Genomic DNA, 19803 nt, shown 5'->3' with positions numbered 1-19803 from the left:
CCACAGGCTGATTGCCTCCATGCCACGCCGCATTGATGCAGTAATTCGTGCAAAAGGAGCCCCGACCAAGTAATGAGTGCATAAATGAACATACTTTTCAGAAGGTCGACATTTCTGTATTATAAATCCTTTTTTTGATTGGTCCTGTTATATTCTAATATTTTGAGATACTGGATTTTTGATTTTCATGAGCTGTAAGCCGTAATCATCAAGATTAAAGCAAAAAAAAAAGGCTTGACATATTTCACTTTATGTGTAATGAATCTAGAATATATGAAAGTTTCTCTTTTTGAATTAACTTACGGACAATTAACTTTTCCACAATATTCTAATTTTTTTAGATGCACCTGTATGTATGTGTATATATGTGTATATATATATATATATATATACACTCACTGGCCACTTTATTAGGTACACCTTGCTAGTACCGGGTTGGACCCCCTTTTGCCTTCAGAACTGCCTTAATCCTTCGTGGCATAGATTCAACAAGGTACTGGAAACATTCCTCAGAGAGTTTGGTCCATATTGACATGATAGCATCACGCAGTTGCTGCAGAGTTGTCGGCTGCACATCCATGATGCGAATCTCCCGGTCCACCACATCCCAAAGGTGCTCTATTGGATTGAGATCTGGTGACTGTGGAGGCCATTTGAGTACAGTGAACTCATTGTCATGTTCAAGAAACCAGTCTGAGATGATTCGAGCTTTATGACATGGCACGTTATCCTGCTGAAAGTAGCCATCAGAAGATGGGAACACTGTGGTCATAAAGGGATGGACATGGTCAGCAACAATACTCAGGTAGGCTGTGGCGTTGACACGATGCTCAATTGGTACTAAGGGGCCCAAAGTGTGCCAAGAAAATATCCCCCACACCATTACACCACCACCACCAGCCTGAACCGTTGATACAAGGCAGGATGGATCCATGCTTTCATGTTGTTGACGCCAAATTCTGACCCTACCATCCGAATGTCGCAGCAGAAATCGAGACTCATCAGACTAGGCAACGTTTTTCCAATCTTCTATTGTCCAATTTTGGTGAGCCTGTGCGAATTGTAGCCTCAGTTTCCTGTTCTTAGCTGACAGGAGTGGCACCCGGTGTGGTCTTCTGCTGCTGTAGCCCATCTGCCTCAAGGCTCGACATGTTGTGCGTTCAGAGATGCTCTTCTGCATACCTCGGTTGTAATGAGTGGTTATTTGAGTTACTGTTGCCTTTCTATCAGCTCGAACCAGTCTGGCCATTCTCCTCTGACCTCTGGCATCAACAAGGCATTTTCACCCACAGAACTGCCGCTCACTGGATATTTTCTCTTTTTCGGACCATTCTCTGTCAACCCTAGAGATGGTTGTGCGTGAAAATCCCAGTAGATCAGCAGTTTCTGAAATACTCAGACCAGCCCGTCTGGCACCAACAACCATGCCACGTTCAAAGTCACTTAAATCACCTTTCTTCCCCATTCTGATGCTCGGTTTGAACTGCAGCAGATTGTCTTGACCATGTCTACATGCCTAAATGCATTGAGTTGCTGTGATGTGATTGGCTGATTAGAAATTTGTGTTAACGAGCAGTTGGACAAGTGTGTCTAATAAAGTGGCCGGTGAGTGTATATCTACATATATTTATTAAGATAGATGTAGGGAAATACTTTAATATATAGTAGTACAAGCCTGTTTCGTGCGTCACGCACTCATCAGCTGCCAAGCCACCTTGGCATATATATATTACTGATATCACGTTTTCTTATTTATTTATTAATCAATACAGCTACTGTGTGTGTGTGTGTGTGTGTGTGTGTGTGTGTGTGTGTGTGTATGTATGTATATATATATATATATATATATCCTCATTAGTCGAGCACTCACAACACTATTGACGGTTTCGGGAAAAAAACGATAAATATAAATATATATATATATATATATATATATAACTTTGTTAAAAGAAACACTCAACGGTAGGGATAGTGCTCAACACATAAGGAGCAAAAAAAATCCAGTTAATCAAGACCGTACAAGCTTGTTTCATGCTATAAGCAATCATCAGCTGTCAGTGAAACTACTCGAGGAAGGACATACCATCTCCTGCGTCGTCATGCAATTTTTGTACATTGCACATCTCCCTTCCCCATTGGACAATGTGCACGTGATGTGCATGACGACGCAGTAGATGGCATGTCCTTCCTCGAGTAATTTCACTGACAGCAGATGATTGCTTATAGCATGAAACAGGCTTGTACTGTCTCATAGAAAATTTACTTGACTCACTGGATGTTATATATATATATACATACATACATACATACATACATACATACATACATACATACATACATACATACATACATACATACATACACACACACACACACACACACAATATATATGTGTGTGTGTGTGTGTGTGTGTGTGTGTGTGTGTGTGTGTGTGTATATATATATATATAGCTGACGATTGCTTATGGCATGAAACTTGTACTGCCTCATAAAGAATTTACTTGACTCATAGGATTGTATATATATGATACATTACATAATTTAGATGACTCACAGAGCAATGCACACACACACAAACACACACACAGACTCGAGTGTTTTGTATTTGATGAATACCTTTCACACTGCCTATCCTTGATTCAGTGTATGCCAGAAAACTCCTCTCCTAACACTACATGATGGTACAGTGCCATCTGCAGGTACTGAGTATTTTTCATCTGCCAGACATCTTTTTTTTTTTGTTGGAAAAAAACAATCTTAAATATATAGAGATTTTGCTACAGTTGAGATAAAAAGAATCATTCTCGACATGGTTGCCTTACTTGGATTTATCTATCTACAGATTGGTTTAAGGGATTTGTGAATCCATTAGTAACTCTACTCCCAATTTAGCCCCCCCCCACTCGCTCGCTCTCTCTCTCTCTCTCTCTCACACACACACACACACACACACACACACACACACACACACACACACACACACACACACACACACACACACACTGTGCTTTTCCATACTTGTGGGGACCCCTCACTGACTACATATATTCCCTAACCCTTAACCCTAACCTTAACCACCATAACTACATGCCTAACCTTAACCTAATCCCAAATCTAACCTTCATCCTAAACCCAAGTTCTAGCACTAAAATAGACCCTTTTCTTCATGGGGACTCATAAAATGTCTCCACAAGGTAGGTGGTTTCTGGTTTTCTGACATTTGGTCCTCATTGGGATAGGAAAACAAGTGCACACACACACACACACACACACACACACACACACACAGCCATATATATGCAACTCACCTTAGAGAATGGTAACTTAAAACATTCAGCACAATGGCTTGCTGTTTAGTTTAATTCATATGTCAGCGGCAAAAGCAAATCACTGTAATACATCAGCATAGTGATGTGAAAATGGCTGCTTTTGCCGGTAACTCATGAAATTCTTCCTTCAGATCAATCAGTGAACATGAGGTGAAAGTAAAGTACGGATCATCCTCTACTAATTCTAACATTGTGCTTGCTTAACTGATAAGACACAATAAATGCCAACTGTGGATGAGTGTAAAATAAACCTAGCCCTAAAAAGAAAAAAATAAGAAAAAAAATCCAAAATTAAACTGAGAAGAATTCAAGCAAATATTCACAGGCATATGAAACAAATAATTGTCTTTTTTTGTTTTGCCATTGTTTCATTATGGTGATGTGCTTTATAAGCATTTATAAGCCTGTTCTGCTCAGTGCCATCCCTCTTTCCCGTTTTGATCTGCTCCTGCACACACTGTGTCTGCACCAGTGGGACTTACTGTCAGCTGACAGCAACCCAGATTATTTGTCTGTCAATTGTTGTTGCAAAACATGAGGACAATTCTCTCTTCCTTCCATAGGGCTGCAACCTACCGGATCTGCTCAAAAGACTATGCCCTTTATGTTAACGCAGAGTAGGGAAATCAGCCTTACGTACTGATGTGCCTTCTGAATTAAACGCACTACATAGATCACTCAAACTGTTTCACTCATTTCACAAGTCACTGGTTCATGAAGATGCACTTGAGGCATGTTTTACGTTCCATCTCCCTAGTTCTGTTGTTTTCATCCTGCGCTGTCCCGTCATGTCGGGTTTTATAGTTAAAGTCATTCTTGACATCACGGCACTTTTACTCACAATTTACACAACTCGTGTTTGAACCGGCACAGTTTTTCATTCACATTCGGGTGAGCTTAAGGGTCATCTATTTTCCCTGTGCCGTGCTGAATAACCGTGGCACAGCATCCGTCACGGTGAGATTTCCGCATTTAAGCCATCCAATAGGAGGGTCTTGTGACATTGATGGATAACTAACTTCACCCAGTTATTGTATATAATGAGTGTCCGATAAAATATTAACACCAGAAAATTAACTTTTAGAGTGTAGTCAAAGTGAAAATATCCTACCACTTGTGCGCACCTTAGATTGCATTAGCTGCAACCGCTGCAATTCTTCTTGAGTTTTTGACATGTAACAAATTGTGGAACATGATGGCTGACAGTCTTACCTCACACGCATCTTTTGATTAGAAACAAGGGCAATTTTGAAACGCCTGCTTCCTCAGCTGCAGAGTAAGTCCCTACCGGAGCAGTTACACAGTAGAAATAGTCCATCCATCCATTATCTGAACCGCTTATCCTGCTCTCAGGGTCGCGGGGACACTGGAGCCTATTCCAGTAGTCACTGGGCGGCAGGCGGGGAGACACCCTGGACAGGCCGCCAGACCATCACAGGGCCGACACAAACACACACACACATTCATACCTAAGGACAATTTAGTATGGCCGATTCACCTGACCTACATGTCTTTGGACTGTGGGAGGAAACCGAAGCCCCCGGAGGAAACCCACGCAGACAAGGGGAGAACATGCAAATTCCACACAGAGGACGACCCGGGATGACCCACCAAGGTCGACTACCCCGGGGCTCGAACCCAGGACCTTCTTGCTGTGAGGCGACTGCGCTAACCACTGCGCCATCATGTCACCCTCAGTAGAAATAGTATATCACATAATGCTAAATCTATGTAGATATAATCTATGAAGTCTGCACACAGAAAGAAACTTGGATACCTCTTTAATTGTGATAGTTTACTGCGCTTAAACTGTGACCAAATCCAACTATCAGCCAGAGGCTATTATTGAAAGACCTATGTCTAGACCTGTTGTAGAAAAACATTATAAGTAGTTAGAAGAGTACAAAAAAGATTCAGGGCCAGATAAGAGAAAAAAATAGCAGGTTTTGTGATTAGATACACATTTTTGGGAACAACTATGGCATAATATTTTGAGAAGAAATAGTGCTGACTTCTGTACCCGAGTGTTAAAGAAGACCGAGTAAATAAAGGGGGGAATCTTCTTTCAGCAGGCTACGAAATTGGTTGATTGAAATTTTAAGGATTTGAGCTCTCAAGTTTATATCTTTTTCAGCAAATATTATTTCAACATTACCCTCAAAATAATTCCATCATATAAACATCAACACACCTCTCTCTCTCATAAATATCCCTACAGCGCTCCTATAGATGTGCTTTACCATGGAAATGTGGATTTACTTAGGGGCAGAGAGCAATGCAGAATTAACCACTTTTACTTTAAACCTTGTGGGGCAAAAAGCATTAAACAACATTTTCCTCGTTTCATACTGGAGTGGAGCAAGATTCATGTTCAGACTATGGTACATTTTCTCTAAATCACAGAATATAATCATAGGAGACACTTACTGAGATTACAGTCTATCCTGATACAATCTGGTGAAAGAGAGAGTGAGATGGTGAGATTAAACAAAAAAAGAAGAGCACAGAAGAAGAGAACATTTCACATCCTTCAAGGTAAATTCTGCAGACAGTTGAGTACATTTTTTAGAGCCCACCATCCGGGGACAGGCTCAAGAGTCTAAACCGCCACTTTCCTTCCTATAGCTTATCACGTAAATATAAAAATCCTGCATATTCAGACACAGCAACTGTAAGAGGAATACCTCCCTCCATGTCTGACATGTCTGACAATGCAGGAAGTAATACGGCGGATCAGATCAAGGTTGGAACCATTCGATTTTCACCGACTCACCAAACCTTGACCCGTCTTGACCGTGAAACATGAACCATTGCCGACTGAAATGGTTCAGTTGTGCAAGCGCTGTGTGCAGACTTTAACTGAGGAAAGGGGCGATTTGCACTCCTTCAGCCACACGGTACCTAACACAGTAAAATAATGATGACACTGCTGCCGTGCTGTTGTACGCATCACTTTTTCAGAATCACCGTTGCGCCAAATTTAGGCTGCTAGAATTGAATGTTCCTGAAGGTGCGTAGATCTTCAAAAGTAGTTCATGCAGTGAAACGATACAAAAGACCAGCTCGTTGTTCAAAATGCATATAGAAAATGTCCAGAGGCAAAGTAGGAAGATGATTGCTAAATATGATTTAATGTGATGCTATATTGCCCAGTGCAAAAAATGCAAAAGCGCAACAAGTGACAGGGCCAACATTTCAGTCATCAAAACCATCATCAGCGGGTGTCTGGGTAGCGTAGTGGTCTATTCCGTGCCTACCAACACAGCGATCGCTGGTTCGAATCCCCTTGTTACCTCCGGCTTGGTCTGGCATCCCTACAGACAAAACTGGCTGTGTCTGCAGGTGGGAAGCCGGATATGGGTATGTGTCCTGGTCACTGCACTAGCGCCTCCTCTGGTCGGTCAGGGTGCCTGTTCAGGGGGGAGGGGGAATGGGGGGAATAGCATGATCCTCCCACGCGTTACGTTCCCCTGGCGAAACTCCTCACTGTCAGGTGAAAAGAAGCAGCTGGCGACTCCACATGTATCAGAGGAGGCATGTGATAGTCTGCAGACCTCCCCGGATTGGCAGAGGGGGTGGAGCTGTGACCGGGACGGCTCGGAAGAGTGGGGTAACTGGCCAGATACAATTGGGGAGAAAAAGGGGGAAATTAAAATAAAAAAGCATCATCAGTGTGTTCTTTCTGTATGCATTTTCAACAGCGTGGGGATCTTTTATAGGGTTTCACATGTGGACAGCATTTTGTAATATCCACAGTCGAGGCCAACGCCTACTAATGTCAACTGGAGAACTCTTTGTTTTGCTCAGCACAATACTTTTAGCCACTCAATGTATTATTAAACCATATGTTTATTACATGATAAAGCTGACTGAGGTAAAACACGCCTGAGGTCATGTGGCTGAGGAGTGCTCTCAAGCTGTCAACCATCACAGAGCAGTGGATGCAGACAGCCAGGGACCAGAACAACAACTTGCATCTAGATGTGTGTCTGCATCTATCCATGCCCCCCTTCCTACCGGTTAAAGAACCCTAAAATGGACGAAGTGCTAGTAACTCCTACCGCAGGGAACTGCAGTAAGGCAAAATCAACGATAAAATCCTAATGTGATGACAGGTCTGGTCTCTGACTGCCCTCTCCTGAAACTGCAGACAAGCCATTGAAGGGCTGAAAGAGTTGAGATGGTCAGACAAGATGTGACTGGTGGTTGAGAAACTCAGAGCAGGGAAACCCAAAGGAGGGTGAGAGAAAGAAGGAAGAGAGGCAGAGATAGAGAAAGAGAGAGAAATGGTCAAAAGAAAGGAGAGAGAAGGGAGAGAGGAAGCAGAGACGAATAAACATACATACAGCAGCTCAAAAAGTAGTTGTTCCCCTTGAGTTTTGCACATTTTGTTGTGTTACGATTTCAAATAATGCATCCTTTGTATTATTTCAAGGATTTTTTTTAATTATTATCATTTAGGCAAATCAATCCATTCTGGCAAGGAAATTAATATTTTCAGAAATTCATGCAAAGGGGAACTTTTCAAATAACTTTCAGAGCCTAGATTTGATGCATTTCACTCATTCATTTTATTTTGAACTTTATTCGTCAATTGCTACCATCTTGCCATTGTTTGTTTGACATAATAGGAGGTTTACTTTACATTTGGATTGCCCTGTCTAACTTATCAATAGCCTTATTCATGAAATTAGACGGTAAATGCAGGAGAAAGAACTGTATTATGCTTCTTTTTTTCCTGTAGTGACAGGCGGGTAAGAGTTAAATTTTCTTTGAAAGTAGCAAAGCATATAATATGGGCCCTAGTCAGCAGGCCCTAATCTATATATTATCAAGTAACAAACGCCACCTCGCAGCCTCAAATTCTGTAGAGAAAAACACTAGACATGAGAGTTTGACATTCAGCCTTCAAGGCTGATTCTAAACAGGGCAATTGTGTTAAGAAATACAATATGGGGACATGTAAAACTAGATTTATGGTTAAGCATCTCAAGTTTAATGTCTGCAAGCATGTGCCATGCGTTGAGGCTGATGTGCATATAGACGCTGATTTTACATGCACACTTGAACGTGGTGCTCCCGTGTACCCTCAAGGGCAGCGTCACATTAACCAAACCACATTACGCAGGAACAGCCAAAAGTGGTGTGTAAAATCTTCAGTGTTTATCCACTTTTTGGTTTGCTTATGTCACACTGCTTTATCTTTCATCCTGTGTCGCATCTGTTAGATTTTGTGTGATGTCGCCCTAGCAGATAGCCTTCTCTGCTTGGCCAGTCAGCATTTGTAATGAGCGTCGTCTCATGGACAGGATGGACACGCAGTTGAGATTTTGGAGGCGTGCACGTCAGAGACACTGCGAGCCATCGCCAAGTCCCAGAAATCCTTTCTCTGCAACGCTGTGCATGAGATGTACTGACGCAGAGGCATGTTAATGTGGAAAACACCTCCGAGGAAAGCAGATTCTTACAAGCAAAAAACGGAGGGTACATTTCATCGTTCATTTTGAAGGGTGAACACGTAACGACACCCCTCTACATGTAAGACACCTTGAAGCAGTGATACTGAATCATTTGCCATGGAGAGCCAGGTATGTGTGTTTTCATCCCAACCCGACACCACATCAGTTGATTTCACATATCAACAGCTTCAACCACAGAGGGGAGAACTGAGCAGCGAATCGAAACAAGTCTAGCATACACATAGCCCTCCATATCACACGACTGAGTACCACTGCCTCCGAGGCTGACATATTTATATGGTTAAGTAATTCAACACTTTTGCCAGAGGGTCAGTTTAGCACAAAACAAAACTTTGGAGCAAATACTTGCAAACTAAGGTTTTCACTGGTGCTTCAAATGCACATCATATATTTCTAATTTCTATTTTGGATAGAATAGCCTACTTTTGGATCATGTAACACAACAAAGTGCACCTTGCCAAGACAATTACTATCTTGAGCAACTGTGATTATTGCGCGTATTGATGGGGAATGGAGGGAATTGGCCAATATCAACAATACTGTGAGGACTCTGACTAACGGACAGTTCCGGACTGATGAGTTCGTATTATCTGCCATCATTCACTGCAACAGCATTACCCAGGTTAACAGTGAGTTTCACCCTTCCTCCATCCAGCTCCAGACGCAGTGTGTCAGCTGAGTCTCGGGAGGTGGTGGCTATCAGCAGCCCAAAGGCCCTCTGGGACATAAAGCGAAGGGACACGTCCTCGGCCTCTGTGTGTTGAGTCCTTGACAGCACCACCTTCAGGTACATGCTGCCATCATAGCTCAGCACTGTGGCCTCTGTGAATTTCAGGGAGAGAAATTGTTAGATGGCATGTAACCCTGGAGGAATCAGTGACTAGACTCAAAAAATGCAAAAGAGTAACATAGATCAGATATAAATGGTATTTCAGCTGAGATTACGTCTCAGTTATGATACAACATTAGATTGCAATTTTATTCAGTTGCACCAGATGGCAGAAAAAGCCTGGAGCATGAAAAGGCTTTTGTGAGATAATGATCACGGCAATCATCTTTTTGAAGGATTTAAACCCATCACAGTCGGATTCGATGATAATGAATGAATAATCCCATATATCACTCATACTATTAGCAGTCAGTGAATCTCCATAATTTCTCAGTGGGAAAATGATCTGCCTGGTGAATGCAGAGGGACTCAGTTTGATGAGGCGCGCTGCATTTCTAATGAAACACTGATGGCTTCCTCAAGCGATTTATCACTTTACCCCTAAGATACAGACGATTTATTGTTAAATCACAAACACAGAGGTACCGTAATTAACTTTTAAATGGTTCATATAAAAACCCCTTTCATTTCCCTCGTCACTCCATTTCCATTGTCAAGAAATAATCAAAAGGCATGTTTGAAACCATTCACAACAGCCATTCTCCTACACTCACTGCCATGCCTTAGAAGCTCTCACCGTTCTCACAGTTGGGGCCCCAGAAGCCGGTATCACTGCAGTCACATATGTGGCGGTTCCAGCCTTCTTGGCACTGCCCACCATTGGCACACGTGTCTCTGGCGCATCTGACATGAGTCTCTCTGGTGCATAAGCTGCTAACACCTGCAGCACTCTGAACCTCGGCCAGCTTCCACAGGTCACGGCTCTGTCCGTCAATGAACAGGTCCCTCACGCAGCCCACGTAGCCGAGGTTCAGGGAGGCGGTCCATACCTCCGGGGGTAACACAAGGCTGTGGCGCTCCTCAGGCAAGCCCCCAAGATACATATCCCCATCTAGGTCTAGAACCTCACTGCCTTCATTTGCAGAGTAGGGGCTGCTGTGGCTGTTCACGGATATGAAGCCTGGAAGGCAGGCGCTAACAGTGAGTGTACTTGCACATATACATTACTTTGTGCTTCAGAAAAGGATGGCAAGTGCATGTGAGTTGTGATAAGTATTCAGAATAAGAAAGCGAGAGCTGACACGGAGACTGAGGACATGGGGAAGTGTGTTATTGTTAGTTTTGTCGAGTGTGGATGAAAAAAACAACTTACTAATCCCTAGGGAGGAAATACAAAAATTCACGTTCCGTGAAAGAACGAAACCCTATAAGTAAAACTTTCAAAGTGATAAATTAACAATAACACATCTGCTAGACCTGTGTCAATCTGCTTGAGAGAGGAAAAAAAGAGAAGAATAAGGGCAGACACTTTACCACGTGAGGTGGGTGACTATAATTGGCTACTTGTGAAATAGGTTGAGGCAATTTTCAAAATGTCATACATAGATGATAAGAGGCTAAAAATAAAGCTGTAATTAAAAGTAAATATGCATGCATGTTTCACTGTAGTTAAGACAAAGCAAGAGAATGCCAGTGAGAGTGTATCTGTTCTGGCACATGGCGATTTCACAGCTCATAACCCCTTCTACTTCAGCTACCACTGGAAAGCCCCGGCAATGGAAGCGGAGTAGCATTACAGTAGGCCTCCTAGAATAACAGTGAGCTCCCCTTGGCTTTTGCAAAACACAGAAATCTCTTACCTTTACGCCCTTCTCTCTGGAAGTCGATATGGCACCACTCTCCGTCACTGAGCCTCTTGTTACTGGCTTTCACCTTGATGCTGCCAGAGCCCATATCCATGAGTAAGTAGAGAAAGCCATCCAACAGCTCCATTGCAAAGTAGTCTGCCCTGGGCTTCCTGTCGGGCTGCTGGCCCTGCAGTCTGCCATGGCTAAACAGCAGCAAGCCGTTCGGCTCTGTGGTACGGAAGTCAAAAGATATGGAGCCTGTCTTCTTGGTGATCCACCGGGGCAAAGTCAGGTATGCAGACGGGGTGTCAAAGGTCACCGGCTCCAGGGCCTCCACATCCTCACAGCGGAATAAAAGGTCACCATGGATGCTGACCTTAGGGTCTTGGCGCTCAGCCAGTTGTGACAGCTCCAGTGTAAACTCATTATTCTTGTAGACCACCTTGAGAATATGAGATATTTTACACTAAGATGATTTCGAGGGGAGGCCAAAACTTCAATCCAACATGAATGAATATCACTCATTTCTAACCATCAGTATTGACAGAACATGATATTTACAAGGATAACAAAGAACCGCTCCATGTTTAATCAGCCTTGAACTCAGACATGAGTTGGAAAAAGCCCAGATGAATTAACTTCATTATTATTCAGAGAGTAGAGGCATCAAAGCTGAAGCTATTGATTGTATAATTTGGGAAGCTCACCATGTCATGTAAGAAGCACAAACACATCGTGTATCAACGTCATGCATATCTCACGCTGTGCCTCCACGTACTGACTGAGGAAATTGGCCCAAGTGAACATATTTCATTTTCACACTACTGGCACAAGATGTCAAAAGCTGACTGTTCCCACCCCAGCTCCAGAGTGTGTGTGTGTGTGATTTTAACTGGCTGAAATTGCACCAAGAGGCAACATTTCCGACTACAAGACCAACAGCATCACCACATAAAAGGAAGCTCCCAAGAGAAAAAAAAACCCAAAACCACGAGGAGTTATCAAAATGCAATTGTATTTTTTGCCTGAGGTAGAAAGCACAAATATTTACATTTGAGGTAATTAGCTGATGCTCTTCCACCAAGGGACAAACTAATAACTGAAGTGAATTGAATACGCTTTAACTCCACCATCACAAGCTACCCGTAGCGAGGAGTGCAAGCATCAAAGATAATTAAAGATGATCTATACAACACATTTTTATTTGTCCCTATGATTCTGACACTTAGCAGAGGGCTGTGAAGTTACGATACATAAAAACCATGCAGAGAAGATAGTTTTAAGATTGGGTGCGAGGGTACGAGAGAGGGGGACCTGATTTAAGATGAGAGCACAGCAAATGGAATGGAACTGTGTCTTGAGGTCATTAATAAAACCGTGGTATATCTGTGCGGTTTTTTTTTTTTTGCACAGGACAAATTAATTCCCTATTGTGTAAAATGTCCTGTGGGTATTGTTTGTTAATGAAATTTCATGTTAAAAAGGCTTTCATATTTTATAGGTTTTGGTTTTGTTTCATTACTGATTCAATGCAGTGGCTTTCTTAACGATAAATCTAAATATAGTTGTCAACACAGCAGATTTTGTCTTTTGTTCGCTGTTGGCTATACTGACTAAAAGGCCATTCACATTTTCTAACCGAATTATCATTTTATATGTTACATGGGTAACTACTGCTCACTTGCCACCAGTATGGACACTTGGTGTTCAGCACCTCCGCCAAGTTAAAACCATGAATCTCTCGCTTACCAGCAACACAAGACTACTTAATGTCTTCTCCACCTCGCCACTCCCAAGGAATCCAATTGAGGCGAGTACCAGAAGGAGCTGTGCTGCACAGCATCAACGTTATGGGGCGTCTCCCAAAGATTTTCCTTATACAGATCTCGAGGGAGGATTTCACACACGAGTGACAAGATTAAAACCTGCATCTTTAGGTTGTCCTTTTTCAACCAGCTGAACAAATTTAAACCATAAATACGTGCAATGGTAACTAAACCAAAATAATCTAAATTGTCTCCCAGCCTGCCGCCCAATGACTGCTGGGATAGGCTCCAGCATCCCCGTGACCCTGAGAGCAGGATAAGCGGTTCAGATAATGGATGGATGGATGAAAATAATTAAACATCCATTTTCTTTTACATATCCTTTGCTCTATAATAGATAAACACAAGTCATGTGTCATGTGTAATGGTCATGTGATGGGCTCGTTATCCATCCATCCATTATCTGAACCGCTTATCCTGCTCTGAGGGTCGCAGGGATGCTGGAGCCTATCCCAGCAGTCATTGGGCGGCAGGTGGGGAGACACCCTGGACAGGCCGCCAGGCCATCACACAGGGCCGACACACACACACACACACACATTCACACTTAGGGACAATTTAGTATAGCCGATTTACCTGACCTACATGTCTTTGCACTGTGGGAGGAAACCGGAGCACCCGCAGGAAACCCACGCAGACACGGGGAGAACATGCAAACTCCACACAGAGGAAGACTTGGGACGACCCACAAGGCTGGACAACCTCGGGGCTTGAACCCAGGACCCTCTTGCTGTGAGGCGACCACATTAACCACTGTGCCACCATGCCGCCCGTGATGGGCTCGTTATGGTTATTATAAATGAACCTAAATAAACATTTTTTGGAAAATATTACTTTAAGCTAAGTTGTCAATGAGTTTACAGGTTTATACCCTCCAACACAGCATAGCACCATAAACCAGCCAAAGTTCCTCTGTTTACTTTCTCATAAATTGTCTTGATAGTTAATCAAATATCATTTTTATAGACAACAAAGAAACCGAAGGGCATGACATTCTGTTGGAAAGTTAATTTATGGTGCAGCAATGTCTGTGTTGTGCTTAAAATTACATTTTGCGCCCTGACCGTGGAGAGTGTGCAGGAGACCTTTCAAATTGAATAACTGGAATTTCAGAGGAACAATGACAAAAAGTACAGGGGCAAACCACTTCAGAGATTGTGAAAGACAGATTGACAGATTGCGAAGGCACAAAGCCCAAAGCACCTTTGAATGGGCATAATTATAATTTAAAGCATTCTTGGATGAGACTATTTTTTCCCTCTACATTTACCATGCTGTTTTCATTGCTCCGCTTTAGAATGTCACAAACGAGCTCATCTGCATGAACAACAGAAGACACAAATATCCTTGCCTTGTTAGTCATTATCTGTAGCCCTCCCTTATCTGCTTCATCAGACAACACCGTGGCATGCCGAGGCGGCAGAGTCCAAGAGGGGAATGGTGTTAAGTTTCGGGTGTTTCTCAGTGCGTTAACATGGTGCACTTGTACCCAGTAAACCTGTCCTTCTTGTTCTAACTGACTTGGAGTGAGCACATGGCTAGAGAAGCCTGGCACCTTCACGACATGCTGGATTACATGTGAGCTAAACCTGGAGCTGTTATTGAACGTCTGCCTTCAACCTTTGCGAGGGGATTGATTATAATCTGTAGACTGTAACTCAAAAGGTATTCTGAGTGACGGGCTCACAAATGAACACTGGTCCACGATGCTCCGCTCACAGAATGCTTTAAAGCCTCTACCGAGCTGCGCATGAGATGAAAAACGAGAGAGCAGTCACTCGGGGCAATTTGACTTCAAACTGGTTGATTGTAACAAATGAAGCAGAAAATCAGATGTAACTGACCACCTAGAATGTATACATGTGACAAAGACAGTTAATTCCCAGACCAGAAATGTTGGATTAGTGATGAATGTGCCAAGAACACCACATGTGACATGTCAAGACAATGGATTTAGACGGCAACAAAATGGCCCTTCATCACGGCTGCAGGAGCACTGAATACACCTAAGGACAACAGACGAAGCAGAATCCTATTAATGCAAGTCTGACACTGACTGTATGTGGCAGGGACTAAAGACCATCGCCAATACAAGAGTAAACTTGGTCAATTTTTTAGATGAGCATAATGGCCAAATCGATGTGAATAATAACACCGAGCACCATGTCTGCCTGTGGTGACTGTGTGATCTCACTCCCCGTGACATTTGGCGCTCTCCACACACCACCATCTGTGTGTCAAGGCTCAGCGATACTCGGCCTAAACGACGCCAAGACACCCTGAGCACAGGCCTAAACAGAGCTGAGATCAGAGCACATGCAGAGGAGCGTCAGGACAAAAAACTATCTCTGGCAAATATCAGCAAAACCAAACACATCTGACTGTGCGCTACAGAGCACAGAAGAAACACCACAATCCTATTCACATCAACAGAGCCACAGCGGGGGGGGGGGGGGTTGAAAGCTTCGCCTCATCAAGGAGCTAACATGAGCTTTCCCCATTCTCCTCTCCAGGCTTACACAACTAAACCACAAGAATATATATTCACTGCTGTGATCCAGCATGCTGATCTGGGAGAGACCCCTGACAACACTTTTTCAAATACATTTGAAACATAATACTTTTAATGTCTTCAGAAAAGTACAAAAAGCTGTTCTGATTGGCACAACTGACTACATGGTCTTGATTTGCATGCCCAAAATGCCATTAATACGGGGGAAAAACAGACCACCATCAGAAAGCCACAGGCAGACTCATATATTTTTTTTTACTATTTTATTAATCCCCCATGGGGAAATTCTTTCTCTCCATTTAACCCATCCTAGCTGTGTAGCTAGGAGCAGTGGGCAGCCAACATGCAGCGCCCGGGGACCAACTCCAGTTCTTCTTGCCATGCCTCGGTCAGGGGCACAGACAGGAGTATTAACCCCAACATACATGCCTTTTTGATGGTGGGGGAAAGCGGAGCACCCGCAGAAAACCCACCACAGACACGGCGAGAGAATGCAAACTCGACACAGAGGACGACCTGGGATGGACCCCATGGTTGGACAACCCCGGGGTTCGAACCCAGGACCTTCTTGCTGTGAGGCGACAGTGCTAACCACTGGGCCACCATGCCACCAACTTTGATTCAGGATGTATTGTAGGAGTTAAAAAAAGGAGACAAGAGAAGGGAAAAGGAAGGGAACTATACATATAAATGGGAGTAGACGTCCATACGCTATGCACATAGCCGCCTCATCGTTGAAGGTCTCTCCTTCAAACACCCTACAACAGGAAAATTAATTAAAATGTTAAGGGGTGATTTCCTTTATACAGAACACGCCCCACTCCTAAGAAGGGACAGATAGTATTTCTAGTCCTGTACTGAAGATGATGGCGGGCTGTACTCACGTCTTTCAGACAACCCATAAAGTTGTTGCTGACCGGGGAACCCGGCAGGTCGGCTGTGTTTAGGCTACCACCGATGTAGAAGAGGTCATCAGATCCGAGCATGGTGTAGTCCTCCTGGGTGTAGCCTGTGGTGGTAATAATGCCATCCACCAGAATAATAACCTTAGGAAATCAAAGGAGATAATGACAAAGACAATGAAAGATTCACACTCAAACCAACTGCATGCATGAGCTTTTAAATTGTTTTCAGCTTGTCTTAAGAAATAACAAGAGTAGCTTTAAAGAGTCTGTCACTCTCTTAATGATCCCTAATAGCATCACAGAAAGCTGAATCAGTTCATCTGGACACATTTATTGAGCAAAATGTATCATCACTCATCTAAGTGACCTCTTGTTTATAAGGGTGGGGATACCTGCCTGGACAAGTCACTTAGATGAGTGATGAAACCTTTCTGTCCATAAACATTGAGTCCAGATGAACTGATTCAACTTTCTGTGATTTTCTTACCTGGGCTATCGAGCACGCATAAAGAGATCCTTAATAGTATTTTACCAAATTAGTTTTTTTTTAGATCCATTAAGTGTATGTAAATACAATATAAAAATAAGACTACAATAGTCATTACTCTGAAGATAAGATGTAAACATTAGAAGCTGCAATGGGCCAGTATCATCAGTTAGAGACCAGATTCATTCTGTTTTCATCTCAAATCAGTAAATTGATGCACAAGAAATGACTGAAATGAAGGAGAAAAGATACCCTTGATACCCCAAACATTTAAGTATGTATTTCCACAAAGATGATGGTACACTTTGGGATAATCAGTGACAACAACTAAGATGTCTTGTGTGAGAGAGTAACATCCTAATTTCTCTAAAAATTTAATGAGATGGCGCATCCGGGTAGCGTGGCAGTCTATTCTGTTGCCTACCAACACAGGGATTGCCGGTTCGAATCCCTGTGTTACCTCCGGCTTGGTCGGGCGTCCCTACAGACACAATTGGTTGTGTCTGCGGGGTGCGAAGCCGGATGTGGGGTATGTGTCCTGGTCACTGCACTGGTCGGTTGGGGCGCCTGTTTGGGGGGGTAGGGGGAACTGGGGGGAATAGCGTGATCCTCCCACGCACTACGTCCCCCTGGTGAAACTCCTCACTCTCAGGTGAAAAGAAGTGGCTGGTGACTCCACATGTATCGGAGGCGGCGTGTGGTAGTCTGCAGCCCTGCCCGGTTCGGCAGAGGGGGTGGAGCAGCGACTGGGATGGCTCAGAAAATAGGGTAATTGGCCAAGCACATTTGAGGAGAAAATTGGGGGTAACCCCCCCCCAAAAAAAATTAATGAGATGTGTTCATAGTTTATTTTTTCAAAAAGAAATCCATGACAAAAGGCACATAAGGTTTGTGCAAAATTGCATGACAGCAGCTTATAAAGGGCAGAGGATAGACTTGTTTTCAGTTTACTGCTGTAATGCGTACCGTGGGCTTCTACATCAGCCTAACCAAGGGATCCGGGGAGCGAGATGTTTTAGTAAAACCAGGCCAATGCTTTCGGTGGTATTGCATGTGGCAAACCCTACGCCTGGACAGAAACTAACCTGTGGTCACCCTGCAAAATAAGTGTACTTCATGGGTGTGAGAGATATTAAGATGAATGCTTTCCAAGGAAATAATTGAATTAAAAGCCAATAATTAGAGTCAAATTTCACCTCATGTTTAAAAAAAAATAAAAAATAAACCTGTTTGCAGGCCGAGTGTGGTTAGCGGGATCGTTTTCAAACAGCTATAAGCACCACAACTCCCCAGGCTCGCATCCAGGCGGACCACGGTCATGGCCCTTACACTTTCAGAGACTGCCCTGTTGTCATCAGCATTTATTCCCAGCCTCCTTTTTCTACAATGAGCTGATGAAAGAGCAACACAGATTTATGTCTGCAGATGGTGTGAGGTCTGAGGGCAGGATTTGGGAAAATAAATGGATGACAAGGTGCGTTTGGGATTGTGTGTGTGTGTGTGTGTGTGTGTGTGTGTGTGTGTGTGTGTGTGTGTGTGTGTGTGTGTGTGTGTGTGTGTGTGTGTCTAATCAAAGCTCCATGAATATGTGAATAAATCATTAATGAGGGTCACGGAAGGGAAGAGAATGTGTGTGGGTAAGACGGCGAAGGAAAAGAGAAATTGAGGAGAAAATAGCAACAGGATAAATCCTTGCCTGAGAAAAAGAAGCACCAGATCTAATAAAATGTTTCCACCAGCACTTTCACTGGAGGTCCATTTCGCCATATCTACATGTCAGTGAGGTAACTTATCTGAGGAGGAAGCAATTTACACAGGGATCAAATGCACGCCTGAAAGCTTGAGCGAGGCTGTAAGCAATGGATTGTTACTCCTCTGGGGGTACGGGGAAGGAAAGAGATGGTGAGGAAAATGGGAGCTGTATGTACGTGTGCAGGCTTGGGTGACAGGTCCAATATTGGTAAGGAGCGAAGGGTAAGGAGCAAAAAAAAAAAGAAAAGTCAAATAAACAACCATACATCCGACACCGCCGACTTGCTTTCAGCTCGTTGTGCGTGCAAAGCAAATGGCGGCATTCATTCGGTGGCAAACGGTTTACTCTGCATCTTATCTTTTCAAGCAAACGTAGCAATCATCATGTGAACGATATTTACATGAAAACCGACAAAACCTCTATGTAAATGTAAGCATATTCAGACAACGCATACCAGACCCTAACGAAGTCACGCACATCACTAATAAGAAACACCGCAAAATGTGATATGCACCACAAATCAGAGCATCTCATTACCAACTAATTTCTGCTCCTGTTTACTCTTCTCACCCTTTAAGGAGTAAGGTAGCTAAATGTGATAGAATAAAAAAATGTAAAAAAAAAAACCATTATATTGACTTTTACTGTGTATAGTGATGAAAACATGTCTGAGAAAGACAAGAAAGTGTAACACGGAAAAATAACACGTCGACTTACAACACTAAGATGAGAGCTAGGGTGCAATAAATGAGAGCTAGGATGCTTGCTTAGAGCTAGGACACATCTTAAGACAGGCGAGGCCGTCATACAAAGCAAATCCTACAAAACCCTTTTAGCCCAAGATCGACAATGTCTGAGTGTGCACATCCAGTTTGAAGGCGTTATCCTTTTTTTTTTCATTAGTCAAAATGTCATTAAAAGTGCTGAAAAAAAATAAATCTGCTCCCAGGAGAGACAAGCCAGCAGGAAGTTATGTTAGGAGAGTCAAACTATG

The 19803-nt window shown here is 43.1% G+C and overlaps 1 protein-coding gene across 1 annotated transcript in view; it reads right to left on the bottom strand.

The window, feature by feature from the left end:
• nrxn2a (neurexin 2a) overlaps positions 1 to 19803 on the bottom strand; it is a 174176-nt gene that overhangs the window by 131471 nt on the left and 22902 nt on the right. Inside the window, exons 6-10 of the mRNA XM_056285549.1 lie at positions 16549 to 16710; positions 11339 to 11768; positions 10276 to 10659; positions 9428 to 9631; positions 5757 to 5783 (exon numbers count right to left, since the gene is read on the bottom strand). Coding sequence (XP_056141524.1) covers positions 5757 to 5783; positions 9428 to 9631; positions 10276 to 10659; positions 11339 to 11768; positions 16549 to 16710 — 1207 coding nt within the window. The remainder of the gene's footprint in view (positions 1 to 5756; positions 5784 to 9427; positions 9632 to 10275; positions 10660 to 11338; positions 11769 to 16548; positions 16711 to 19803) is intronic.

This window comes from Lampris incognitus, chromosome 8, assembly GCF_029633865.1.
Source record: "Lampris incognitus isolate fLamInc1 chromosome 8, fLamInc1.hap2, whole genome shotgun sequence".
NCBI classification, from domain to species: domain Eukaryota; kingdom Metazoa; phylum Chordata; class Actinopteri; order Lampriformes; family Lampridae; genus Lampris; species Lampris incognitus.
The sequence above is the reverse complement of the archived record's forward strand: the minus strand, read 5'-3'. Positions and strand labels throughout refer to the sequence as shown.